At 52.7% G+C, this 18,939-nt stretch overlaps 6 protein-coding genes across 6 annotated transcripts; 4 read left to right on the plus strand and 2 right to left on the minus strand.

Moving 5' to 3' along the window:
- Positions 1–393: 393 nt before the first annotated feature.
- Positions 394–1,543, plus strand: FIBRA_03166 (uncharacterized protein; the record flags this gene model as incomplete). Its single annotated transcript, XM_012325011.1, has 3 exons — positions 394–1,134; positions 1,183–1,472; positions 1,528–1,543. 3 exons carry the CDS (start codon positions 394–396, stop codon positions 1,541–1,543), a joined length of 1,047 nt encoding a protein of 348 aa, XP_012180401.1.
- Positions 1,544–2,187: 644 nt separating this feature from the next.
- FIBRA_03167 (uncharacterized protein) lies at positions 2,188–5,460 on the plus strand (the record flags this gene model as incomplete). Its single annotated transcript, XM_012325012.1, has 1 exon — positions 2,188–5,460. The coding sequence occupies one exon, from the start codon at positions 2,188–2,190 to the stop codon at positions 5,458–5,460; it is 3,273 nt and encodes a 1,090-aa protein (XP_012180402.1).
- Positions 5,461–5,669: 209 nt separating this feature from the next.
- On the minus strand, positions 5,670–6,915 carry FIBRA_03168 (uncharacterized protein; the record flags this gene model as incomplete). Its single annotated transcript, XM_012325013.1, has 9 exons — positions 5,670–5,723; positions 5,776–5,830; positions 5,884–6,065; positions 6,128–6,208; positions 6,267–6,362; positions 6,411–6,553; positions 6,610–6,671; positions 6,711–6,823; positions 6,895–6,915. The coding sequence occupies 9 exons, from the start codon at positions 6,913–6,915 to the stop codon at positions 5,670–5,672; spliced, it is 807 nt and encodes a 268-aa protein (XP_012180403.1).
- Positions 6,916–7,913: 998 nt separating this feature from the next.
- FIBRA_03169 (uncharacterized protein) lies at positions 7,914–11,664 on the plus strand (the record flags this gene model as incomplete). The annotated part of the gene is made up of 3 exons (XM_012325014.1): positions 7,914–8,314; positions 8,370–9,799; positions 9,854–11,664. The coding sequence occupies 3 exons, from the start codon at positions 7,914–7,916 to the stop codon at positions 11,662–11,664; spliced, it is 3,642 nt and encodes a 1,213-aa protein (XP_012180404.1).
- A 482-nt stretch (positions 11,665–12,146) lies between these two features.
- On the minus strand, positions 12,147–12,857 carry FIBRA_03170 (uncharacterized protein; the record flags this gene model as incomplete). The annotated part of the gene is made up of 4 exons (XM_012325015.1): positions 12,147–12,259; positions 12,325–12,570; positions 12,622–12,682; positions 12,747–12,857. 4 exons carry the CDS (start codon positions 12,855–12,857, stop codon positions 12,147–12,149), a joined length of 531 nt encoding a protein of 176 aa, XP_012180405.1.
- A 234-nt stretch (positions 12,858–13,091) lies between these two features.
- On the plus strand, positions 13,092–18,888 carry FIBRA_03171 (uncharacterized protein; the record flags this gene model as incomplete). The annotated part of the gene is made up of 17 exons (XM_012325016.1): positions 13,092–13,177; positions 13,262–13,287; positions 13,364–13,530; positions 13,592–13,655; positions 13,712–13,942; positions 14,007–14,122; positions 14,180–14,258; positions 14,312–14,411; positions 14,469–14,630; positions 15,285–15,641; positions 15,702–15,765; positions 15,826–15,910; positions 15,960–16,651; positions 16,706–17,256; positions 17,810–17,822; positions 17,877–18,131; positions 18,193–18,888. 17 exons carry the CDS (start codon positions 13,092–13,094, stop codon positions 18,886–18,888), a joined length of 3,744 nt encoding a protein of 1,247 aa, XP_012180406.1.
- Positions 18,889–18,939: the final 51 nt, after the last annotated feature.

An 18,939-nucleotide genomic window follows, 5' to 3' on the forward strand; every position in this document is an offset into this window, starting at 1 on the left:
CTTCCTGGGCAAGAGTCGTTCGCCCTGCGCCGCCGCTGCGGTGTACATTTTCCATGCTGCTTGCCGCTCACAGCTTCCTGTTTGCCGATCTCACTCGGACATGAGAAATATTCCACAGCCAGTTCGTCTGCACAACGATGTGGTGGTTCAGCAGCTCTATGCTCCGCCTGATGCCCGGTCGTCCGCGAACAACTTGGACTGCTCGGGACCGCGTTCTCTGGGTCGTTACCGGGTTCGTTCCAGCCTGCGGCTCTCTTCCCAGTTTGTTTTGTCTGTCCGCCCAACTTCCCTTGTGCCTTTCCCGGCGCGTCTACCATACCCGTGGCGTATTTAAGCAGCGACTTCCTCTTGTGGCCCAAGTCACTCGTGCGTATCTCTCCACCGCTCCCCCGCATGCATACTTCACAGACTACCTCCCCGGAGCTCCCGGAGGAAGTTTGGGAGAAGATCCTAGGCTATCTGGGCAGAAGGAAGTTTCTGGTCTCCGTAATGACCACCAGTCGATCATTGTATAACGTCGCAAAACGGTTGCAGTATTCTGACTTAGCACTCAACTTCCTGCTCGGACAAATCTATACAGGCAGCACAGCCCGACCTAACGACTGTTTAGAGACACTGGCGATATGTACCTCGGCCTCGTCTCCCGCCAGGGCCGTGCGCCATTTGGCCATTTCGGAGATATCCTACGGTTCTGTTCCCGCACTTCTCACTCGAGCGTTGGCGAGCACTGCAGGACTCAAATCCCTGGATATCCGAGTCAGCCAAGATGTCCTCGATGGCGAACCGCTCTTTTTGTCGACAGATCCTCTAATCACTTCGTCGACATTTCTCCCCGAGCTTTCAGCACTATATACCAATGATACTCGGGTTGTCCTTGCTCTTGCTCCTAGACGACCCCTCTCATCCATCGCTTTGCCCGTGAAGATGGACGCGACAGCATACCACGCGATCACAGACTCACTTTGCCAATCGACGGCCAAAATTACACAACTTTGCTTTTATCTCGAGGTAGAAGATATAGAGGCTGCTTCGCAGTCGTTAGGAGCCATCGCTCGAACATTTCCGAATGTGGCTCAACTTTGCCTCCAATTTAGATTGGCCAACGTCACTCCTGTCACTTGGGTTATGCTGGAGGTATTGCAATTGTTCTCAAACACATATAGTTCACTGAGGTTCTCATAGCACACCATCCATCAGATCGGCCCGTCACTTGTGCGATTAAACGCGCTCAACGTGCTCAGTCTCGTGTATTTTCCCGAGCCAGTAGATAAAGCGGCAAGATACGAAACAGAGACGAGAAGGCTTGCCAATTTAATCGTCGGCTCTGTGCCTCAATTAAGGCGTGTCGAATTGCGATGGCACGGATGGACAATTTCCGGTGGCAGGTGGTCGCCCGTGGATCAAAACCATCTTCTTCGCCAACCGCAGAAATGGCTGTATACAGAAAGCCGAGAAAGGTCGTTATTATCTCGGTGAGTGTTGCGCGTTCACTCTCCCAAGCGTATTACAATCTCATGATGTCTCCAGTGAGGTGATTATATGATGTATTGTATATACTGTTCTGAGGAAGTTGCCGCACTGGTTTGGGGCCATCGATGTACATATCTTCGTACAGTAGTCGCCACAGGTTCTTGGTCAATGAGACCGTTTTGAATTCGGGTTTGCTCGACACACCCATTCAGCATTTGGAAGCCGCTGAATTTGCACAAATCAGGCACTGTCGGAACTTGTACTTGGGGAATGTTTTCGTGTGTTCTGAAAAATTGATATACTGCTTCCTTGAGTGCTGATTGAATCAACACTCAATACAAGGGCCCTGCCCGCGCCCAAGAGGACTCGGGGGACGATTAGCTGATTGCGGGCCGTCGGAAAGAGCCGAATGCGGCGGTGGCATACAAATGGGCACATGTCGGCCCTTCTTACCGTTATCGCCTTGATCATCCATTGCACCATCGCAGCACCTCGTCTTGTCTCCTCTTTGTTAGCGTTGTTTTCGCTGGATCCACTTGTGAACTTTGTGTGGACCTCACCGGCAAATATTATAGTTCAGTCAACCTTAGCTGAGTTATTCATAGTGAGTGGCTCATCTTGTGTCGTGAGGTCGCTCGGATACCCCCTAACATAGTATCCCAAGAGAAGCTTTCCGACCTCGTTTTATACGAATAATTCGTCAATCGAATGGTCTTGATGTTGTTAAGTCATCAAAAAATACCTGGAACACCCCTGCAGACTTCGGAGGCGGTAAGGCCCTCCAATAGTACCAGCCCCTTAACCGCCTTTACCTTTAATACGATCGGAAGAGAGCCGTCTTTGCTCAAGCGCATCAGTACTGAATCACAGGAGGACCTTCAATATCCTTCTTCCCCGGTTACTCCCTCCTCTTCTAGTCGTACTATGCAAGAGACACACACTCGCTCCAGACCGTCATTATATGACTTGTTGAGCCCTTCAAACATTTCCACCGAAAATTCAAACGACCATTCAAGCCATTCCATCGCTTCTCCTGCCATTGCCACCACAACTATCGAAAGCATTATGGCTGTCCGGGACGGCGCTCCCGTCTTGACGGGACTTCTATCTGCTGAGAGCTCTGCCACTTCCCCAAATTCTCCTAACACTCTTTCACCCTCTCACTCCCGAGCTGGAAGCCATCTCCCCCCTATTTCGCAAGCAGACACAGAGTCGCGCGTTGCCTTCTCCGACCGTGTCGCATCATCTGAGTCGAGTCCAATTACTACGATTCTTCCTGTGGACGAGTCACATTCCAATATGACCGCGGGAAGATCAGCCACTGCGATGCCTTCAAGTGGAAGTTTTTCCCATTCTCCTCAAGAATCGCGATCCGCTGCAACAGATCTCGTTTCGCTGATATCTGACGTAGCTCTTGAGAGAGCCGAGTGGACTGAGCTCGTCGGTCTCGTTAATCGCTTTCATGCGGAACATGAAGAGTATCTTCATCGGAATGAGGAAGCTAACCGGGCGCTGTTGCGGGAACGAGAACAAGCATCCAAGATGTTCGCCACGGTTACATCTGCCTTTAATCGACTCGATCTATTGCGGACGAAGCAAGAACGGCGTTTTGAGCTTCAGCAGCAAGATGCTCAACGTGCCTTACGGCAAAAGCTACTCGATGATGAGGCTGAGGTCGCGCGCAAAGAGGCTGCCGAGAGGCAGCGACGGGTTAAGGCCCAGGAGGCCGAAAGAAGGGTCGCTCGCGATGAGGAATTGCGCAAGAACGCGGAAGAGCACGAAGCGCTACTGAGAGCTACAGAAGAAAAAACGCGCAAAACTGCTGCGGAGGAAGACGCAGTAAGACGTAAGGCCGAGGAAGACGTAGCTAGATGTAAGGCCGAGGAAGACGCAGCTAGATGTAAGGCCGAGGAGGACGCACGGCGCCAGGCTGCCGAGGAGGAAGAGGCTAAGTGCAAGCTGGCAGAAGAGGAAGAGGCTAAATGCAAGCTGGCAGAAGAGGATAGCGGACGAATTGCTCAAGAAGAGATGCTTCGTAAAGCTGCTCAAGAGGCTCAGCACGCTGAAGAGGCCAAAGTTTTCGCGGCTGAACAGGAAACACTCAGGAAAGAAGAACTGCAGCGTGCGCAGTACGAGGCAAATAGAGCCAGAGTTGCTGCGATGAAGCGAAAGGCTACTGAAGAAAACGCAGCGAGAGCTCGTGCTCAGCAAGAAGAGAAGAAAGCGCGTCCGCCTAAGGAAGAGGTTAAGGCAAGGTTAGAGAAGGAGAAGAAAGAAGCTCGCTCTCGATCCTCGGATACGCCTGTACTTGGTACAGGGCCTATTCTTGGCGATGCAACCGGGCTTATGCCCCAGGAGCGTACTCCCCCTCAAACGTCTTATGGACACATCACGACGTCGCGAGATGAGATATCTTTACGTTCAGCTCAATCTGCCACCAAACCTCCTACTCAATCCTTAACACCTTCCACATCGCATACGGGAGCATCGACTTCCGATACGCTGCAGTCTTATTCTTATCAACATTCTCCTATCACTGCCGTTCCGACTCTTCACCAATCCGACCATCCACACGTGTCTCCTGCAACGGCTGACAATGGCGTAAAGAGTCTCGCGGTCTCTTTTCCGACACAATCCGGATCCGATATGGAGATTTCGAAGCGTGATATTCCAGTTGTGAAGGCGGAGGTCGTTACTCCGGTTTTGCCCAAGAGTACTAAGATCAAAGGTACGACCCAAGTAGTACCACTGGAGCCTCTTATAATTAAGAGAGAGCCATCTCTTGATGATGAGCCGTTCAACAAGCCGGCATCTCTTACTCCTCCATCTTCGAACCCTTCAGGTCGCCCTTCTCACATTTCCCCCATCCTCACGCTCGCAGCACCGCAACGAGCCTTTGACAGTCAGCCTATTCCCGCCACAGCTTGTGCATTGCAGGGCGACAGAGGAGACGTTCATCAAGCTGGTCCTGCGGGTACTTCGCGCGTGAACGCACCAAACTATCATAACGTCCGTGATTCCGACAGTCGCAGTTTGACTCATGGAAATATTGCTGGCATATCTAGTCGACCTCTTGCGCAGAGACTATCTGGCGAAACTCAAAGTGAACAGTCACAAGTAGCCTTTGACGCTGACGTCGCTGGTATTCGAGGCCAAAAGTCAATTGCATCGCCTCAAATTAGAGCACCTGCTCAGGAGGCACGCAAAGCGCAATCCAAACTTCCTCCTCGACCCGCATATAACCACCGTGTTGTGCAGCCACCTGTGCCATCTTCTAACCAGGAGCAGATGCGACGACAGTATGATCACTATTCGCCACGACGGCCCGTCGCAGCCAAGGAAGGCTCTCCCGGAATCGGAAAGCGTAACAGAGCCAATGACGCATGGGTTTCCGATGAGCCTCCTACTCGACGAGCGAGGGTATCTTCTGAAGAAGACTTTCCTCGCCGTTGGCCAGTAGATCAAGATTTGCGACCTGGACCATCGGCACACCATGACGCTCGGGCTAGATTTCCTCAGCACACGGATTATCACCCCAATGAACATGTCGATACAGCCGTACCTGGCTACTATGAACGCGTCCAGCCTTCCGATTATGATGCGTACCATGCTGACCGGGATTGGTATCCCCAATCCACGATACAAGACGATCACCTTCGTGCTATACCTGGACCTACGACTCGCCACAATCCTGAGCGAGCTGCAATACATACCCCAGAGAGCCCTAGAGCCAGAGACTCTTACAACCACGAGCAGCCTTCGACACTCCTCGCTCGTCTTACTAGCGGCAATCAATCATCCCGCTACGGTGTACCTGCCCGAGTGGCAAAGAATGGCAATCGCAATAGACAGTCTCCGCCGCGCGCACCTCAGCGCAGCCGCGGCGCAGCTCCGGTCTCAAAGCGAGGCCATGCTTCTACAAAACCCGTCGGAAGGCAGCAGCAACAATCCCACCATCTTGGATTGGAATCTCGTCTGTCGGAGCGCTGAACTTGGACTGATTTTGTCTTACTGGTTATATCTGCTGCCTGTGGTGCCAAGCGTACTGGCCAGTGTGCAGTCTCCCACGGTAATGTGAGCTAGTGAAACACGTGTGGGTCATGAGACAAAAAGTGTATTGCAGTCTCAATATTCAGGCATGAATCCGATGTACATATAATGCTACAGCAAGTGTTCATACAATCGCAGATGCGGAATCCTTAACTCGCACCGCAGATTGTCAGCTCCTTCATTTCCTGCAAAACGCCCTCAACCTACAAATCTATTAGAATAGTATCACCCTACGCAAATAATACCCGATCTCACCTGTGCGTCAAGCTGCCCTGCCGCGTAGTCGTCTCGGACATTATCAGCAAAGTATCTGTGGTCATCGTCATAAGCATAGGCATAACTTAATTGCAATACGAGGCGCACCTTTGAACGCCGCTAAGTTTCTCATAACCCTCTTCAGCAAATTTGCACTGCATTCGAATCATCGCCTCAAAGCTGGGATCAAAAAATGGAACACGCAAATCGAGCAACTGAGGGAGCTCGGCGATGAGCTGTTCGTTCAACATATCGAAAACCTCCTTGGCATCGTCGTGCTCTTGCTGTGCCTAAGAGGAAAAAGTATGTAGTCAGTGTCATTGATGTCAACAACGGCGAGGATATAAACGACCTTTGGGAGCTTGGTCGGATCGTCACTTGGCTTCTGAATGAGCTTATTCATCCGGCTACGGGCAGAATCGTAGTCTAAGAGCTGTTAGAGTCTCGCTGTCTCAAAAGGTTGATTCAGTAATTGATCGAATGCGGCGCACCTTCTTGTTGCGTTTCGAAATATGCTCATTCACCACAGGGAAATATGCATTCATTTTACCGAGAGGTTCCATGACGGTCGTCCTGTAGGGCGCATCCTATCCCACATTCAGCTTAGAAACATCTAAGACGATGACACGGCCTACCAACTCCCTCCCCACACCAGTGTCAAGGTCATCCACCGCACGCTTGTACGCATGCGCAGCCATGGCGCCCTCCGAATTCTTGTCCGCTGCACCGTAGAAGACATCAATCGTATCCGCAAGCCGACCTTGCGCGGCAGTCATCGCTTCCATGCAAGTAAGTGAATGAAATCGCACGAGGACGTAGGCGTTAGAGACACACCCCGCATAGCATCGAGATACCCCTTGCTATCTTTCTGCAGGGCCTGGCATTCTTTCTCATATCTGCGACATTATCAGCGGGTTGGAGAGGCACTCGATTACCCGAGAGACAAGACACTGAAAGGGGGGATGACTACTAACGTCTTGTACTTTGCCTCCTCATCGGCGAAATCTCTGTCCACAGTGCGCTCAATTTGACCAGTCTTTTGTAGGAGCTGCAGGAGAGTGCGTATAAGACTAGCGATGTGTGCAAGTGACCGTCAGGGCCGGTTGGGATAATGCGTACCGTAGTCCCCGCTCTGTTCATAGATTTCTTGAACCTACACCAGGCATCTGGATGAGGCCCACGAATGGCTTACAAGCATCGACACAAACGCACCCAGACCAACTCATTTCGGGCAGCGATGACAAAAGTGGACGGGTGTCGGCAAAATTTGGCAGGACGTCAGTGGCAAGCTGCAGTGCGGCAAAGCCCTCTGGTGAGTCGTGACAGTCGGCAGCGCCGCGGAGCAAATCGCACGTGATGCCCTATGCGATTCATTCGGTTCTGTCGCTTTCTGCGACACCGCGACGGTCCGGGTGAACTGGGGAGTATTACTTAGTACTAGTTAAGTATGTAATATTATGCAAGCAGCATAATGGCTCGGAAGATACTGGAACCCGCTCGCAGAGGCACTCATGATCACTAAGTGCTGGCCGTATAGGTGTGTAATAGCTTGCGTACACTCGGCATGGAGTCTAGTAACATACGATCATCATCGGTTCGGAGCGCATTCGTTGTTATGCTGCCAACTTGGTCGCACCGGTCTTGTGTGCAAAGGTTCACAACGGAACATGCATCTATTGCACGACTCTGCATTGTTGTCCGTTTGGTTGTCCTGTGTGAGGGCAACGTCAACCATAGATATGTTGATGTGGTTGCGGACTGTTTGACACGGCCCGGAGCGCAACTGTCGGCAAATTGTTCGTGGACGGCGCGACAGGTGATTTTGGCTGATTTGAGGGTGTCTCAGTGGGTGTCCCGGTGGGTAGTATGCCGGGTGTACAGGAGACGATGCAGAGCACACGAGGACGGTACAAGTCCCCGACCGTGACGGGAGGCTGTGGCCGGCCGAGCACACACACGTAGATAGTCGTCTGAGATTAGCGAACTTGAAGAAGGCTCTTCCCAAACGTAGTACAAGGGCGGACAGCACACGTGGCTGTTGTCGCCCAGCTCCCTCTCATATCCTCCGCCCATTGTCTTTACCCATGTTCTCTCTCTCTCCCTCCTAAATCGCCCCAGGCTCCTGCCCACTGCCCTTCATGTCCCGCTCCTGCAACAACTCCCTCGCCTCAAGCTCTGTCCGCAGCAAGCCGTCACTGTCCATCGCCTATCGTCGTGAAAGCGTCCCTCGACTCGACCCTTACCCGCAAACCGCCATACCATTTTTCTACGGCGACCTCGTTACCCATCGAGCTCCCCTAGCGACTCTCGACCCACAATCGGCGCACGCCATTCGTCTTGCTGCTGACGATCAGATGTCAACGTCTCCATCGCCGCCACACCTTGGTTACCGCGACACCACACCGGGCACAGCACAAACATTCGAGTCTGACCACACCGGAGATCTATTTCAGTATAACATAATCCGTTCTATTCGTAATGTCAACGATGACCTTGAGGCAGGCAATCCTCCGGCCAGAAGGAGATCAATCCCAAACCAGTACGCTCGTTTTTGATGTGCTGCGCCATTATGCCGATATTTGTCGTCCTTTTAGCTCGCAAACACACTCCATTACCGGACGTCCGCTTCCAGGTCACACTCGCCTTTCTTCCCGCCGTCCCAGTCACAATTCCGTGTCATCCAACAGACGACCTTCCCTTCCTACGATCCTGCTTCCGCCTCCTCTACGTCCTGAAGCGACATCTGGTACTAACCCAGCTGTCGAGTCGCTCCCTAGCGCTAACTCTTTCCTGTCTGGCGCTGATGATCTCTACTCAAATTTATCTTCCTTCACCTTTGGCTCTGCGCGCCCTAACCGTCCCGAATTTCTCGAGATGATCAGTCCCTTAAGTTCTGTTCCTGGTTCGAACAGCACAGATCGGACTCCCCGCCCGTCGGTCTCCGGGGCTGGCTCTCAGTCAACGACCCGGACACGTACGCCAAGAGTCCGACCCATGGACATGGACGACGGCTGCAGGGCGGATGATGAAGCTGACGATGAGGCCGAGCGAGAATCGCGTGCGAAGATGCGCGCCATGAATGATGGCACGCGACGACCCTCTCTTCCTATGAACACATATGCTACTGGTAGGTCGAAGTCACCCAGAGGACTTCCTGGTACTGGCGCATCGCCTTCCTCAGTGTCTCTAAAATCACCTGTCAATCCACGAGAAGGCACACGAGATCATTCCGAATCCGAATCCGAGGCCAGTGCCCACTTTGGTATAGAGGGTGAGGGCAACGATTTTGATACAGATGTCGAGATCGACTTCCCTCACCCCTCGACCGCTGTGGCTTCTCATGATGCTGAAATGACGGATCTTACGTCTTCTGGTGCCTTGGGTAGAGAATTCAACCTCAACGATTCTAACGGTGAGAAGGATCACGATTTCGCCGACATTCCTGTCATCGTAACCCACCCTGCCATTGAACCCGGCCCAAGTAGAGGTCGAGAAGACAGCCTGGCAACATTGACTGGGGCTATTAAGACTCCCACCGTTTTGCCATCCGGTGATACTCACAGTGGTCTCACTGCTGATGCAAGCAGACCGGAGGGTCGGGACAACATTCAAGGGACCCGTCTTGAATCGATAGGCCAGGCCTTGTTGCAAGTGTCTTCACCCACTTCAGTGGTTCCTGCCGATGAACTCAACCTTAACTTGTCTGACTGGTATAAGGGGCATGCGATCGATTCTGAAGGCTGGGGTGCCGCCACCACCGGGGATACTGGTCGTCGGACCAGTATAATGACGGTTGGGAGTATTGATGCGTTCATACGGCATGTGCAGCAACACGATCCAGTGTCTAAATCACGCGCCGTAGAATGGAGTTTCATGCCGAAGTCTGTGGACACGCCGAGCGCGGACGCCGGTGCGCGTTGGGCTCAATCTCATACTGCAACAAGGGCGATCGCACCTCCCACCCAAGAAACATGGCAGCAAATGCATGTAGGTCAATTCAAAGTGGACAGACTACTGATGAGACGTAAGTGTTAAAAATCATTATAGAGACAAGTCGATCTGACACGCTCTCGCGTAGCCGATGACCCTTCAAAGTCTCCTTCGCAGCGCATTAATGTACGCCATATACATGATCCCCATTCAAAAGGAAATACGCGCGGCGGTCCCGTATCTGTCGTGCACAAGCACTCGCGTGCCATTGCTTTCTCCATTTTTCGCAAGTACAACCTATTCGGCAACCAACAAAATCGAAGTGGAAGTATCTCTGTTCCAACAAGTGGGAGTATATTGCTTGCAACCAGAAGGGTGCAGGAGCAGTATACTAGTACTCGTACGACTAGTCAGCTCAACTCCCATGGACTATTGCGAGATGGTAGCGCCCGTTCACGAGGACAGACCAGCAGCGCTAGCGATGGCACCGCTCCTTCCTCGAGTCAATCCGACCGCAGCCAGTCTAAGGATATCACGGACACAGAGAGAGTCGCGAAAGAGAAGCGTAGCAAAAGCAAAGCCTCGCCTTCGGGTTATCAGACGAGCAGCGCCGGAAGTGTTGAAAGCACGTCTAGTAGGATGGTTTCTTCGAAGGACGAAGATTCACTCTATTTCGCAAAGAGTTACGCGTCTTGCTCATCATCTTCCGAGCCCTCGGCACCTGTTTCTCCAACAATCGCAGAAACTGGCAACACTTACCCCTCTTCTGTTTTTGATTCTGCGACATTAGCGCGCCATTCTCTGGCTGGTCCATCCTACTCAAAATATGGTTCTCCTCCTCCAACCGCTTCTACTGAGCGAACCGCTTCCGTTGACCATGGCATGGATGTCGACGATGACGGAGAGAGGGTACAGCGTACTTCTCATGCGGAGGCATTTGCTACCCTCGACCAGAACAGCATCGACTACTATCGCGGAAAACCAGACCAACGCTCGTCTGATCACGATCCCGCTCACACTTGGGGCTTTACTGAGCGTTTGAGAAAACTGTTAGGTCCGAGCGGCGCCCGGGTTCGACCTGGCTTGGGCCTGTCTTCTGCTGCGTTGGAGGGACAGTACACTCCGCCTTGGATGACTATGGCGCCACGTTCACGAGTAGAAGAGCGCGATCGGGTCATTCAAAACTTGAATGAGTCTTTCAAGGATGTGGGCCTGCTTCCGTCTTTCAAAACCAAGGGCATTGGGAAGAAGAAAAACCGTACGACGGATGAGGTAGTCAATATCTTCTCTCACGTTCCTCCGGATTCATTGTACATGATCCTTCCGCTGTGGCCCTGCGAGACAGACCCGGCGTCTAGGGCGTTGACCGATGCTGCAGACCCGTTGCCCGTCGAAGAGCGACAGTACCTACTAGTGTTCTACGCCCCATTTGACGACAAGGATGATAAGGACAAAAAGCAGGAAAACAAAAAACGGACAAGGTCGGCCTCACGCACAGCGTCCGCTTCAGCCTCATCTGTCAATTCCAAGACGGTCTCACTCACATCCTTCAAGATTTCCGCGCGGCTCGTCTCTTACCATGATCTCCTGGGCACCGGTGTGCGGCTCCCGATCGACGGATTGTCGGTGACGGGCCCCATGTCCGACGCGATGAAGTCGCTTCCACCCCCTGACATACGCGATGCGCGTCAGGATATGCCCCGCGTCGTGATCGGGTACTGCTATGGACGGAACCATGGCATGGAATTCCTCCCCGAAGGTCTCGCGAAGGTCGGCCTCGCGCGCGTGAACGATTCCTCTACGCGGCTACTGAATGATGCGGCCCCTTGGCTCTCCGAGGCGGAGGAGATTGAGCTTAATTGGGAGATGACTCCCATTGGGCGCGCCGCGGTAGAGATGGCATGGCTGGGGTGTCTAGCAATGACGAGCTTTGGACCGGAATCTGTAGCTTCCAGGTGAATAATCACTTTTGCTTACAAGTATAACGACAATGACTGCACCCAAATGTCTCCATAGCTCGATTACATATATTCGTTCCTCTCATAGGTCTTACAGTATAATGGGAGCTTTCTCCTCAATACCCTTCACATCTGTATAAATTGTCTCCACTGTCTCCGTATACGTTCCGCACTAGTGTTTGACTACCATTTACGCTGATTTACGGAGTAGATTTTGTATGAATATTCGCACCGTCGCAGATGTAGCGTTCGGTAACCGACCTAGTTCGTTCAGAATATGCTTATAAGCCTGCCAAAGGTTTTATGATAGTATCCGATATAAACACGGTCCAGGGATACATGGAGCGATATACAAGCTACAGGAGAGTGAGGTATATTATAACAAATCAGATGGAACATCACGTCATAAACAAACAAGTACAGCAGAACACTTGAAAATATTACATGCTCTGATAGCAACCGCAAAGTTGGTCTATAAAAGAATTATGCGCATAGACCCTCGTCTAAGAGGGCTCCGCAGCGTGCGCACTGCACCTTGCGGTCCAGCAAACAACAGCCAACTCCTAGTGGGAACCAGAAGATAGCAGCGAGGATCCCTGATAGACGTCAGAAACGTGGTAAGCTCATGTTACCCTCATATGGATCGTAGCATTCTGCTCACCAAGGATACCGAACTGGACACGCGGTACATGTCCGCCCTGCTGCAGGCAGATCATCTGCGGGTGGTCCGGTGGAAGAAGGGACACGATGTGCTCGTGCGTGATCGGGTTCACGTAGTTGTACACGGTCGTTGAGGGCATGGAGGGCATGCGGGGGGCAGGCCCTGCGGGAGGAGTAGTGGACGGCTGTGGGGGGACTTTGACATTGTCCGCTTTGCTGGTGCCCTCGGGGACGAAAGGCCCGGAGGCTACAAGGCGATCAGAGCATGAAGGTAGCTAGGAGCAGAGAATGGACGCACAGGCTTCCCGCATAGCAGCGTCATACGAAGGCGGTGCTTGCATGTTCTGGTTGCTCGAAGCCTGCAAAGTAGCAAGTCCTGGTAAGCGAGGCCTTTCTGCGTATAAGGGACAGGGCGAAGCGCACCATTTGAGAGGTGTTGGGGTCAAGGATCATGGTCGTGTCGGGAGCAAAAGGCGGCGGGTTAAGTAGGGCGGGCTGCGGTGGAGATGGCAGTACAGAGGCAAGCCCAGTCATTGCGCGGCTCGGGCTGCGCTTGGAGCTGCGGCCGGGCCAACTAGCGCCCGCCGACGAATTCGATCGATGATGGCCACGTGTTTCTACTTTCTCTCCTCCAGATCACGTGCATTGTGCTTTTTCTTTTGCCGAGTCGAAGCCGTAGTGGCCTTGTGCCTCTCGTCCTCTGCCTCTCGAACAAATTCTCCTCCAAGCAGATCTTCACGCGCAGTCTAGCCGTTTCCACTAACAATCATGCAGAGTGCAGGCCCTTCGTCGTCAGGTGCGCAGCCGATGCAGGAGGATACAGTCTCGGCTGAGGATATGACATCTAGAGACTAGTATGTTCTTTTTTTCTCAGTCACGAACTGCGACGCATCCGTGATAGAAAATTGTCATACATGCTCATATATCCATACGTCTAGTTATGCCGACTCGTATGCTCATTTCGGTGCGTGTGATCTCATTCACGAGTAGTACACTGAGCAATATCTAAAGTCGCCTCTTTCGTGTTTTTCTTCTTTCAGGCATTCATGAGGAGATGTTGAAAGACACTGTGCGGACGGGCTCATATCGCAATGCAATAATCAACAATCCGCATTTATTCAAGGGCAAGACCGTCCTGGACGTCGGCTGTGGGACCGGCATCCTGAGTATGTTCGCCGCCAAGGCCGGCGCAAAACACGTTGTTGGGGTATGCGCGTTGATATGCTTATCTGGATTGCGGCCAATTTGACCCTGATGGCGTTGTTAAGATCGATATGTCTAACATTATTGATCAAGCCGTCAAAATCGTTGAAGCCAATGGTTTCAAAGACAGTATGTCCTTCCCTGTTTTCTCCAAGAATTTTGCATATGATGCGAGTATCCTCCAGCTATTACACTTGTGAAAGGAAAATTAGAAGAGGCGGAACTGCCTTTGCAAGAATTCGACATCATCATCTCAGAATGGATGGGCTACTTCTTGTTGTATGAATCTATGCTCGACACTGTACTTTTAGCCCGGGATCGGTACCTCAAACCTGGGGGGCTCATCTTCCCCGATATTGCCACGCTCTACATTGCGGCTATCGAGGACTCCGAGTACAAAGAGGAAAAGATAAATTGTGAGCATACTTTCGATAATGATCACATTTACAAGATGCACAAACTGACCGCGTTCATTGTCAGTTTGGGATAATGTTTACGGTTTTGATTACTCATGCATCAAAGACATCGCATTGCGAGAGCCATTGGTAGACACAGTTGAGCTCAAAGCCGTCGTAACGGATCCTTGTTTGATTAAGGTCTGTAAATTGTTCCATACCGTGATTTCTCACGTATGTATGTTGACATATTCGTAGCACATCGATCTGCGCACTGCCAAGAAGGAGGATCTCACTTTCACCGCGCCATTCTCGCTAAACGCGACAAGGAATGACTGTGCGTAATTTACATGCTGCTGGCTGAAGAGTGTAGGTTACATCTTGCTTCAGATGCCCATGCTTTCCTAGCATGGTTTGATATTGCTTTCGATTGTACGCATACCAAAGTCAAGTTTTCAACTGGCCCTCATGCCAAATATACCCACTGGAAGTGAGTGATCTTGCCAAGACGTCGAGCCGATCTGGTGGGCCTGATGCACGTTGGCAGGCAAACTGTATTCTACACACCAGACACTATCACCGTGTCAGACGGGCAGGCGATCAAAGGACGACTGTCGTGTGCGCCAAACGCCCGGAATCCTCGTGACCTGGATATCGCCATTGCATACCAGACAGAGGGGGAGCCTGAGACGGAGATACATTACAAAATGTGCGTGGCGCCGTCCGATGTCTCCTTCCCGAATCCACCCCATCTTTTGGATGGAATGCTGACCGGTTGTCAGGTCGTGATTCATTCCCCGCACTGTTCGCGTCTGCTCCGCGCCAATATGTTTTCCCACTATGTCGCCTGCAGGTACTAGAGCTGTGTAATGCCCGTGATGAATGGGCTCTGGGGTCGCGGAGAGACAAATTGCAGCGGAGCGAGCATTAGATACATGAGCTGTATTCACAATGGTGCGGATCGCGATGCCGGCCGGTAGTGAGTTCGGTGACTCAGTGTACGTGAATGAGGTAGAAATGAGGATCGCATGTTGGGCCGCGAGTGCACGAGACGATTGCCAAAGACGACGGGTCCGGGTGGCCAGCGAGGGTGGCTGTTTGTCCGAGGGCGAGTGCCAACTGTTCGGCTTCACTGCCAATATAATGTCGCATCCGCTTCCTGCGTCTCTTCCTTCCTTCACCTCGTACCACTATGCAACATGCCCTCTCCCTAACTCCAGTCTGCTCCCTCCTCGCCTGGCCTCGCCCCCGTCGTTCTGCTGCGTCTCTCCAGTCTGTTCCAGCCGACGTCCTCTTCGAGATCTCTTCCTACTTCACCACGCTCTCTGATGTCGTTCATCTGAGTCTCACTGTAAGACATCAGCTCTGCCGCTCTCCTGATCACGCCTGTTGACCTCACCCAGTCGCGGAAAGTTCACTCGAAAGTCATCGCTGCCGTTTATGGATCAGTCGAGCTTCAGGGTCCTGCGCAGTGCGAAGCCACCTTATGCATGCTACAGCGCTGCCCTGACATTGCGCGGCACATCCGCAAGCTTGTCGTGAGACCGGAGAAGCAGCCCGGCGGCTCTGCCCAGCAGCACGTCCGCGCATGGGACAATGCAGGCACTATCTCCCGCGTCGTTGTCGCCATCGCGCAGTACCTTGATGCACTACAGGTATTCGAGTGGGACGGAGAGGACATGCTCCCGGACGATCGGATGTGGTCATTCCTCCGGACGTGGTGAGCCCTCCTTTCCCTCTTGCGACAGATCACAGTTCGCATTGAGAACTTCTTTTACAGCTGTCCCAACCTGCGCGAAATAGGAACCACCTTTGGTTGTTTCTTGCCCAATCCCGGGAGCAATGTGAGCGGCTTTCATTTCCCTCCTGCTTGGCACGTCATAAATGCGATGAATTTCATACAGTTGTTTAAATTCAACAACCTCGCGGGGTTCTCGCTCATTTTCAAAGACGGCTTCTATGCACATCAGCTGCATGTGCCTTCGCGCGGTATGTCTGTCGGAGCGATGCTCATGATCACCACTGATGTTCTGCCCAGAGAGTGAACCGGTATTTAGTCGCCTTTGGGACATGCTCATCCAGCAATGTCCTAATCTCGAGTCCCTTGCGATCTCGGGGACATCTGCTGAACCGTCTGACGCCGCACGGCTCCCCACCGCTTACTGGCCCTGTCTCCGCGTGTTGACCGTCGGCGATGTCGTCTTTGGTTTGTCAGTCCCGCTCAATGCTCCCCCCTCCCACCCCTTCCTCCGCTTCCTAGCCCGCCATCCTAACCTAGAAGGTTTGCATATCCTTGGTCGTCCGAACGTCAGCCCCCTTGATCTTGTAGAGCTTGATGCCGAGACGCTACCGCGTCTGACAGAGTTCACGGGCTCGCTGGACCATCTGAGGGCTCTCATACACCGAGGGCAGGGTGGTGTGGGGCTAGCTAATGTTAACGCCATAATGCAGTGGAATGCCCCGCAAGTACCAGCTCACCCTACAGGTTCCTCGCCGCTTTCAAAGACATTGCAGTATGTCTGCTTCCCGGAGCCAATGCGATTGCGAGAGCTCACACCGCTCGCTATATCACGGGTCCTGTTGGAGCTCTCCGCTCTTACGTCGCTTAAGATAACTTTCGCGTTGCACAGCGGATACGACAGTAATGGTGTCTTCCGCACCATCATCGCGTCATGTCCGCAACTGCTACACCTGGATCTGACGTGCACCTCGAAGCCGTCCTTCTACCTAGTAATTCTCCTGCCGTCGATATCCTGTCTAGCTATCCTAACACGTTCTATCTAGGAATCATTCTCTCGCTCTCTCCGTCGATTGACGAGGCTGTCCACGTTGCAGCTTACCATCGTCAGGTTCCACGGCGAGGAACCTTTGCATGCGGGTGCTGCGCGCATTGCACTCAGCAATCCACGACTCACCCAGTTCTCCATTTCTTATATCCCCCCGCATACGCCCGCGCTGCCGCTTCCACCGCGGCTCGAAAGGGGCACGTTCGACCTCGTCTGCGACGCGCACGGTATTCCTATCAGCCTGTACGTCAGTGAATGGCGCATGATGCTCTGTGGTGGTGACGGAGGCGGGTTTGTCTGGCGTGGGATCGTCAGCATTGGGATGCTGCTTGGTATCGGTGTTGGGACCGGCTGGCGTCCGGTTGCAGACGGGTGGTCGCGTCGGTGGACATGCGAGCTGCGCCCGAGCGGGCACCCGGACGTGGCAAGGAAGGGGCTGCTGGAGCTACTGTGTGATCGTAGCCCAGCAGGCGAGGATGCACGCCTTCTCGCATTCTGTTTCGGCCTCCTCCTGTTGGCATTATGGGGGATGGCCCGGAGGGCGTCTGGGTAAGTTATTTTGTTGTCGCATTCATTGACTGTACATGCAATACGCCATAGGATACTTGTAGAACTGTAGATTATAATTGCATTGCGGCTGGAGGTTGTTGTACTCTATACACGTTTAGTACTGCTCAATTGTTATGTGGATGTCTAAATGTTTGTTATGATGCTGAGAGCTGTAGGCTGCCTCAAAATAATGGGGATATCTTGGAGACTTCCATTTTCGGAATTCAGCCCATAGACTGACAGCTTGAGTGGCGCAATTTTGGGCGACGTTCTGCGCCGGGGAATAAACTGATGAATATATTCGGTTTTAATGAAGCAACAACTGTCGAGTCTATGACGCAGGACATGGAGGCGGTGTCGATCAGTGCGGGCCCATATAAGGCAACGTAAGTTCGCGACGGACAGTTCAAATGTTCGTTCGTCCCACTCTGCGCACATACAAGAGCTGCTTCTACCACACTCCATTCTTCCGTCCTCCCTATAACCCATACATGCAAGCCACATTCAACAAACTTACGGGGAATCACGAGTACAGTCAAGCTGACGTGCCTAGCCTCCAAGGCAGAGTGAGTCGCTAATCCTTAAACATGAACTTGAACCATACTCACCATTCTACCTAGACCGCGCTTGTCACAGGGGGCACCGTAGGCATTGGGCTCGAGGTCGCCAAAACCCTCGTTCTTGCCAAGGCCCGGGTCCTGCTCCTCTCCCGCAGGACCGACAACGCAGTGAACGCAATATCTGAGATCAAAGCGTCCTGCGACCCCGATGGTTCTCCTGTTGATGTGAATTTCATCCAATGTGATCTCGGTAATCTGGAAGAAGTCAAGAAGGCAGGAGATAAAATTCGGGAGGAGGAAGAACGACTTGATCTCGTGCGTTGGTTTCATACTCATACACATGCCGAATTGCGGCTTACTGTATGTGCGCATATAGCTTATCTGTGATGCCGGTGTGGGTGTTAACAAGTACGGCGTCTCTGCCAACGGCGTCGATCGCCACTTTGCTGTAAATCACCTCGGGCACTTCCTCCTGACGAACCGTCTCCTGCCCTTGATGAGGCGCACCGCTGCGCTCCCGGGCACGCCCGCCCCGCGCATCGTCTGCGTCTCTTCCTCTCTTCATCAATCCGCGCCGGCTTCCGTACGCTTCGCCTCCGTCGACGAGCTCAACGAGGACCTCGGGCCCATGGCGCAGTATGGGCGCAGCAAGCTCGCGAACATCCTGTTCGTCAAGTACGGCCTTATCGAGCGTGCCTTTGGACATGGTAACGACCACATGCTCGCTCTCGCCACCCACCCGGGCGCAGTGCATACGGAACAGCAGGAGCAGTTCAAAGAGGCGTATGGTATGGTTGCCGGAACCGCGCTGAAGAATGTCGTCACACCGTTTATGCGCTCGCCAAAACAGGGCAGCCTAAGCACACTCTGGGCAGCAACATGCGAGGAGGTCGAACAACATTCGGGTGAATGGAACGGTCGCTATATAACAGATCCCGGGCAGGCAAGCAAGGAAAGTAGCATGGCGTGCGATCCTGAGCTAGGAGCCAATCTCTGGAACCTAAGCGAGCAATTGGTCAGGGAGAAGTTAGGCGATAATGGTTTGCTTTCCTGGAAGGATGATCAGTCATAAGTGAAAAATAGGACAGGAAATTGTACTTAGAACCTGAGGTTGCATTGTATA

This window comes from Fibroporia radiculosa, assembly GCF_000313525.1.
Source record: "Fibroporia radiculosa TFFH 294 genomic supercontigs, scaffold1727, whole genome shotgun sequence".
Lineage (NCBI taxonomy): Eukaryota > Fungi > Basidiomycota > Agaricomycetes > Polyporales > Fibroporiaceae > Fibroporia > Fibroporia radiculosa.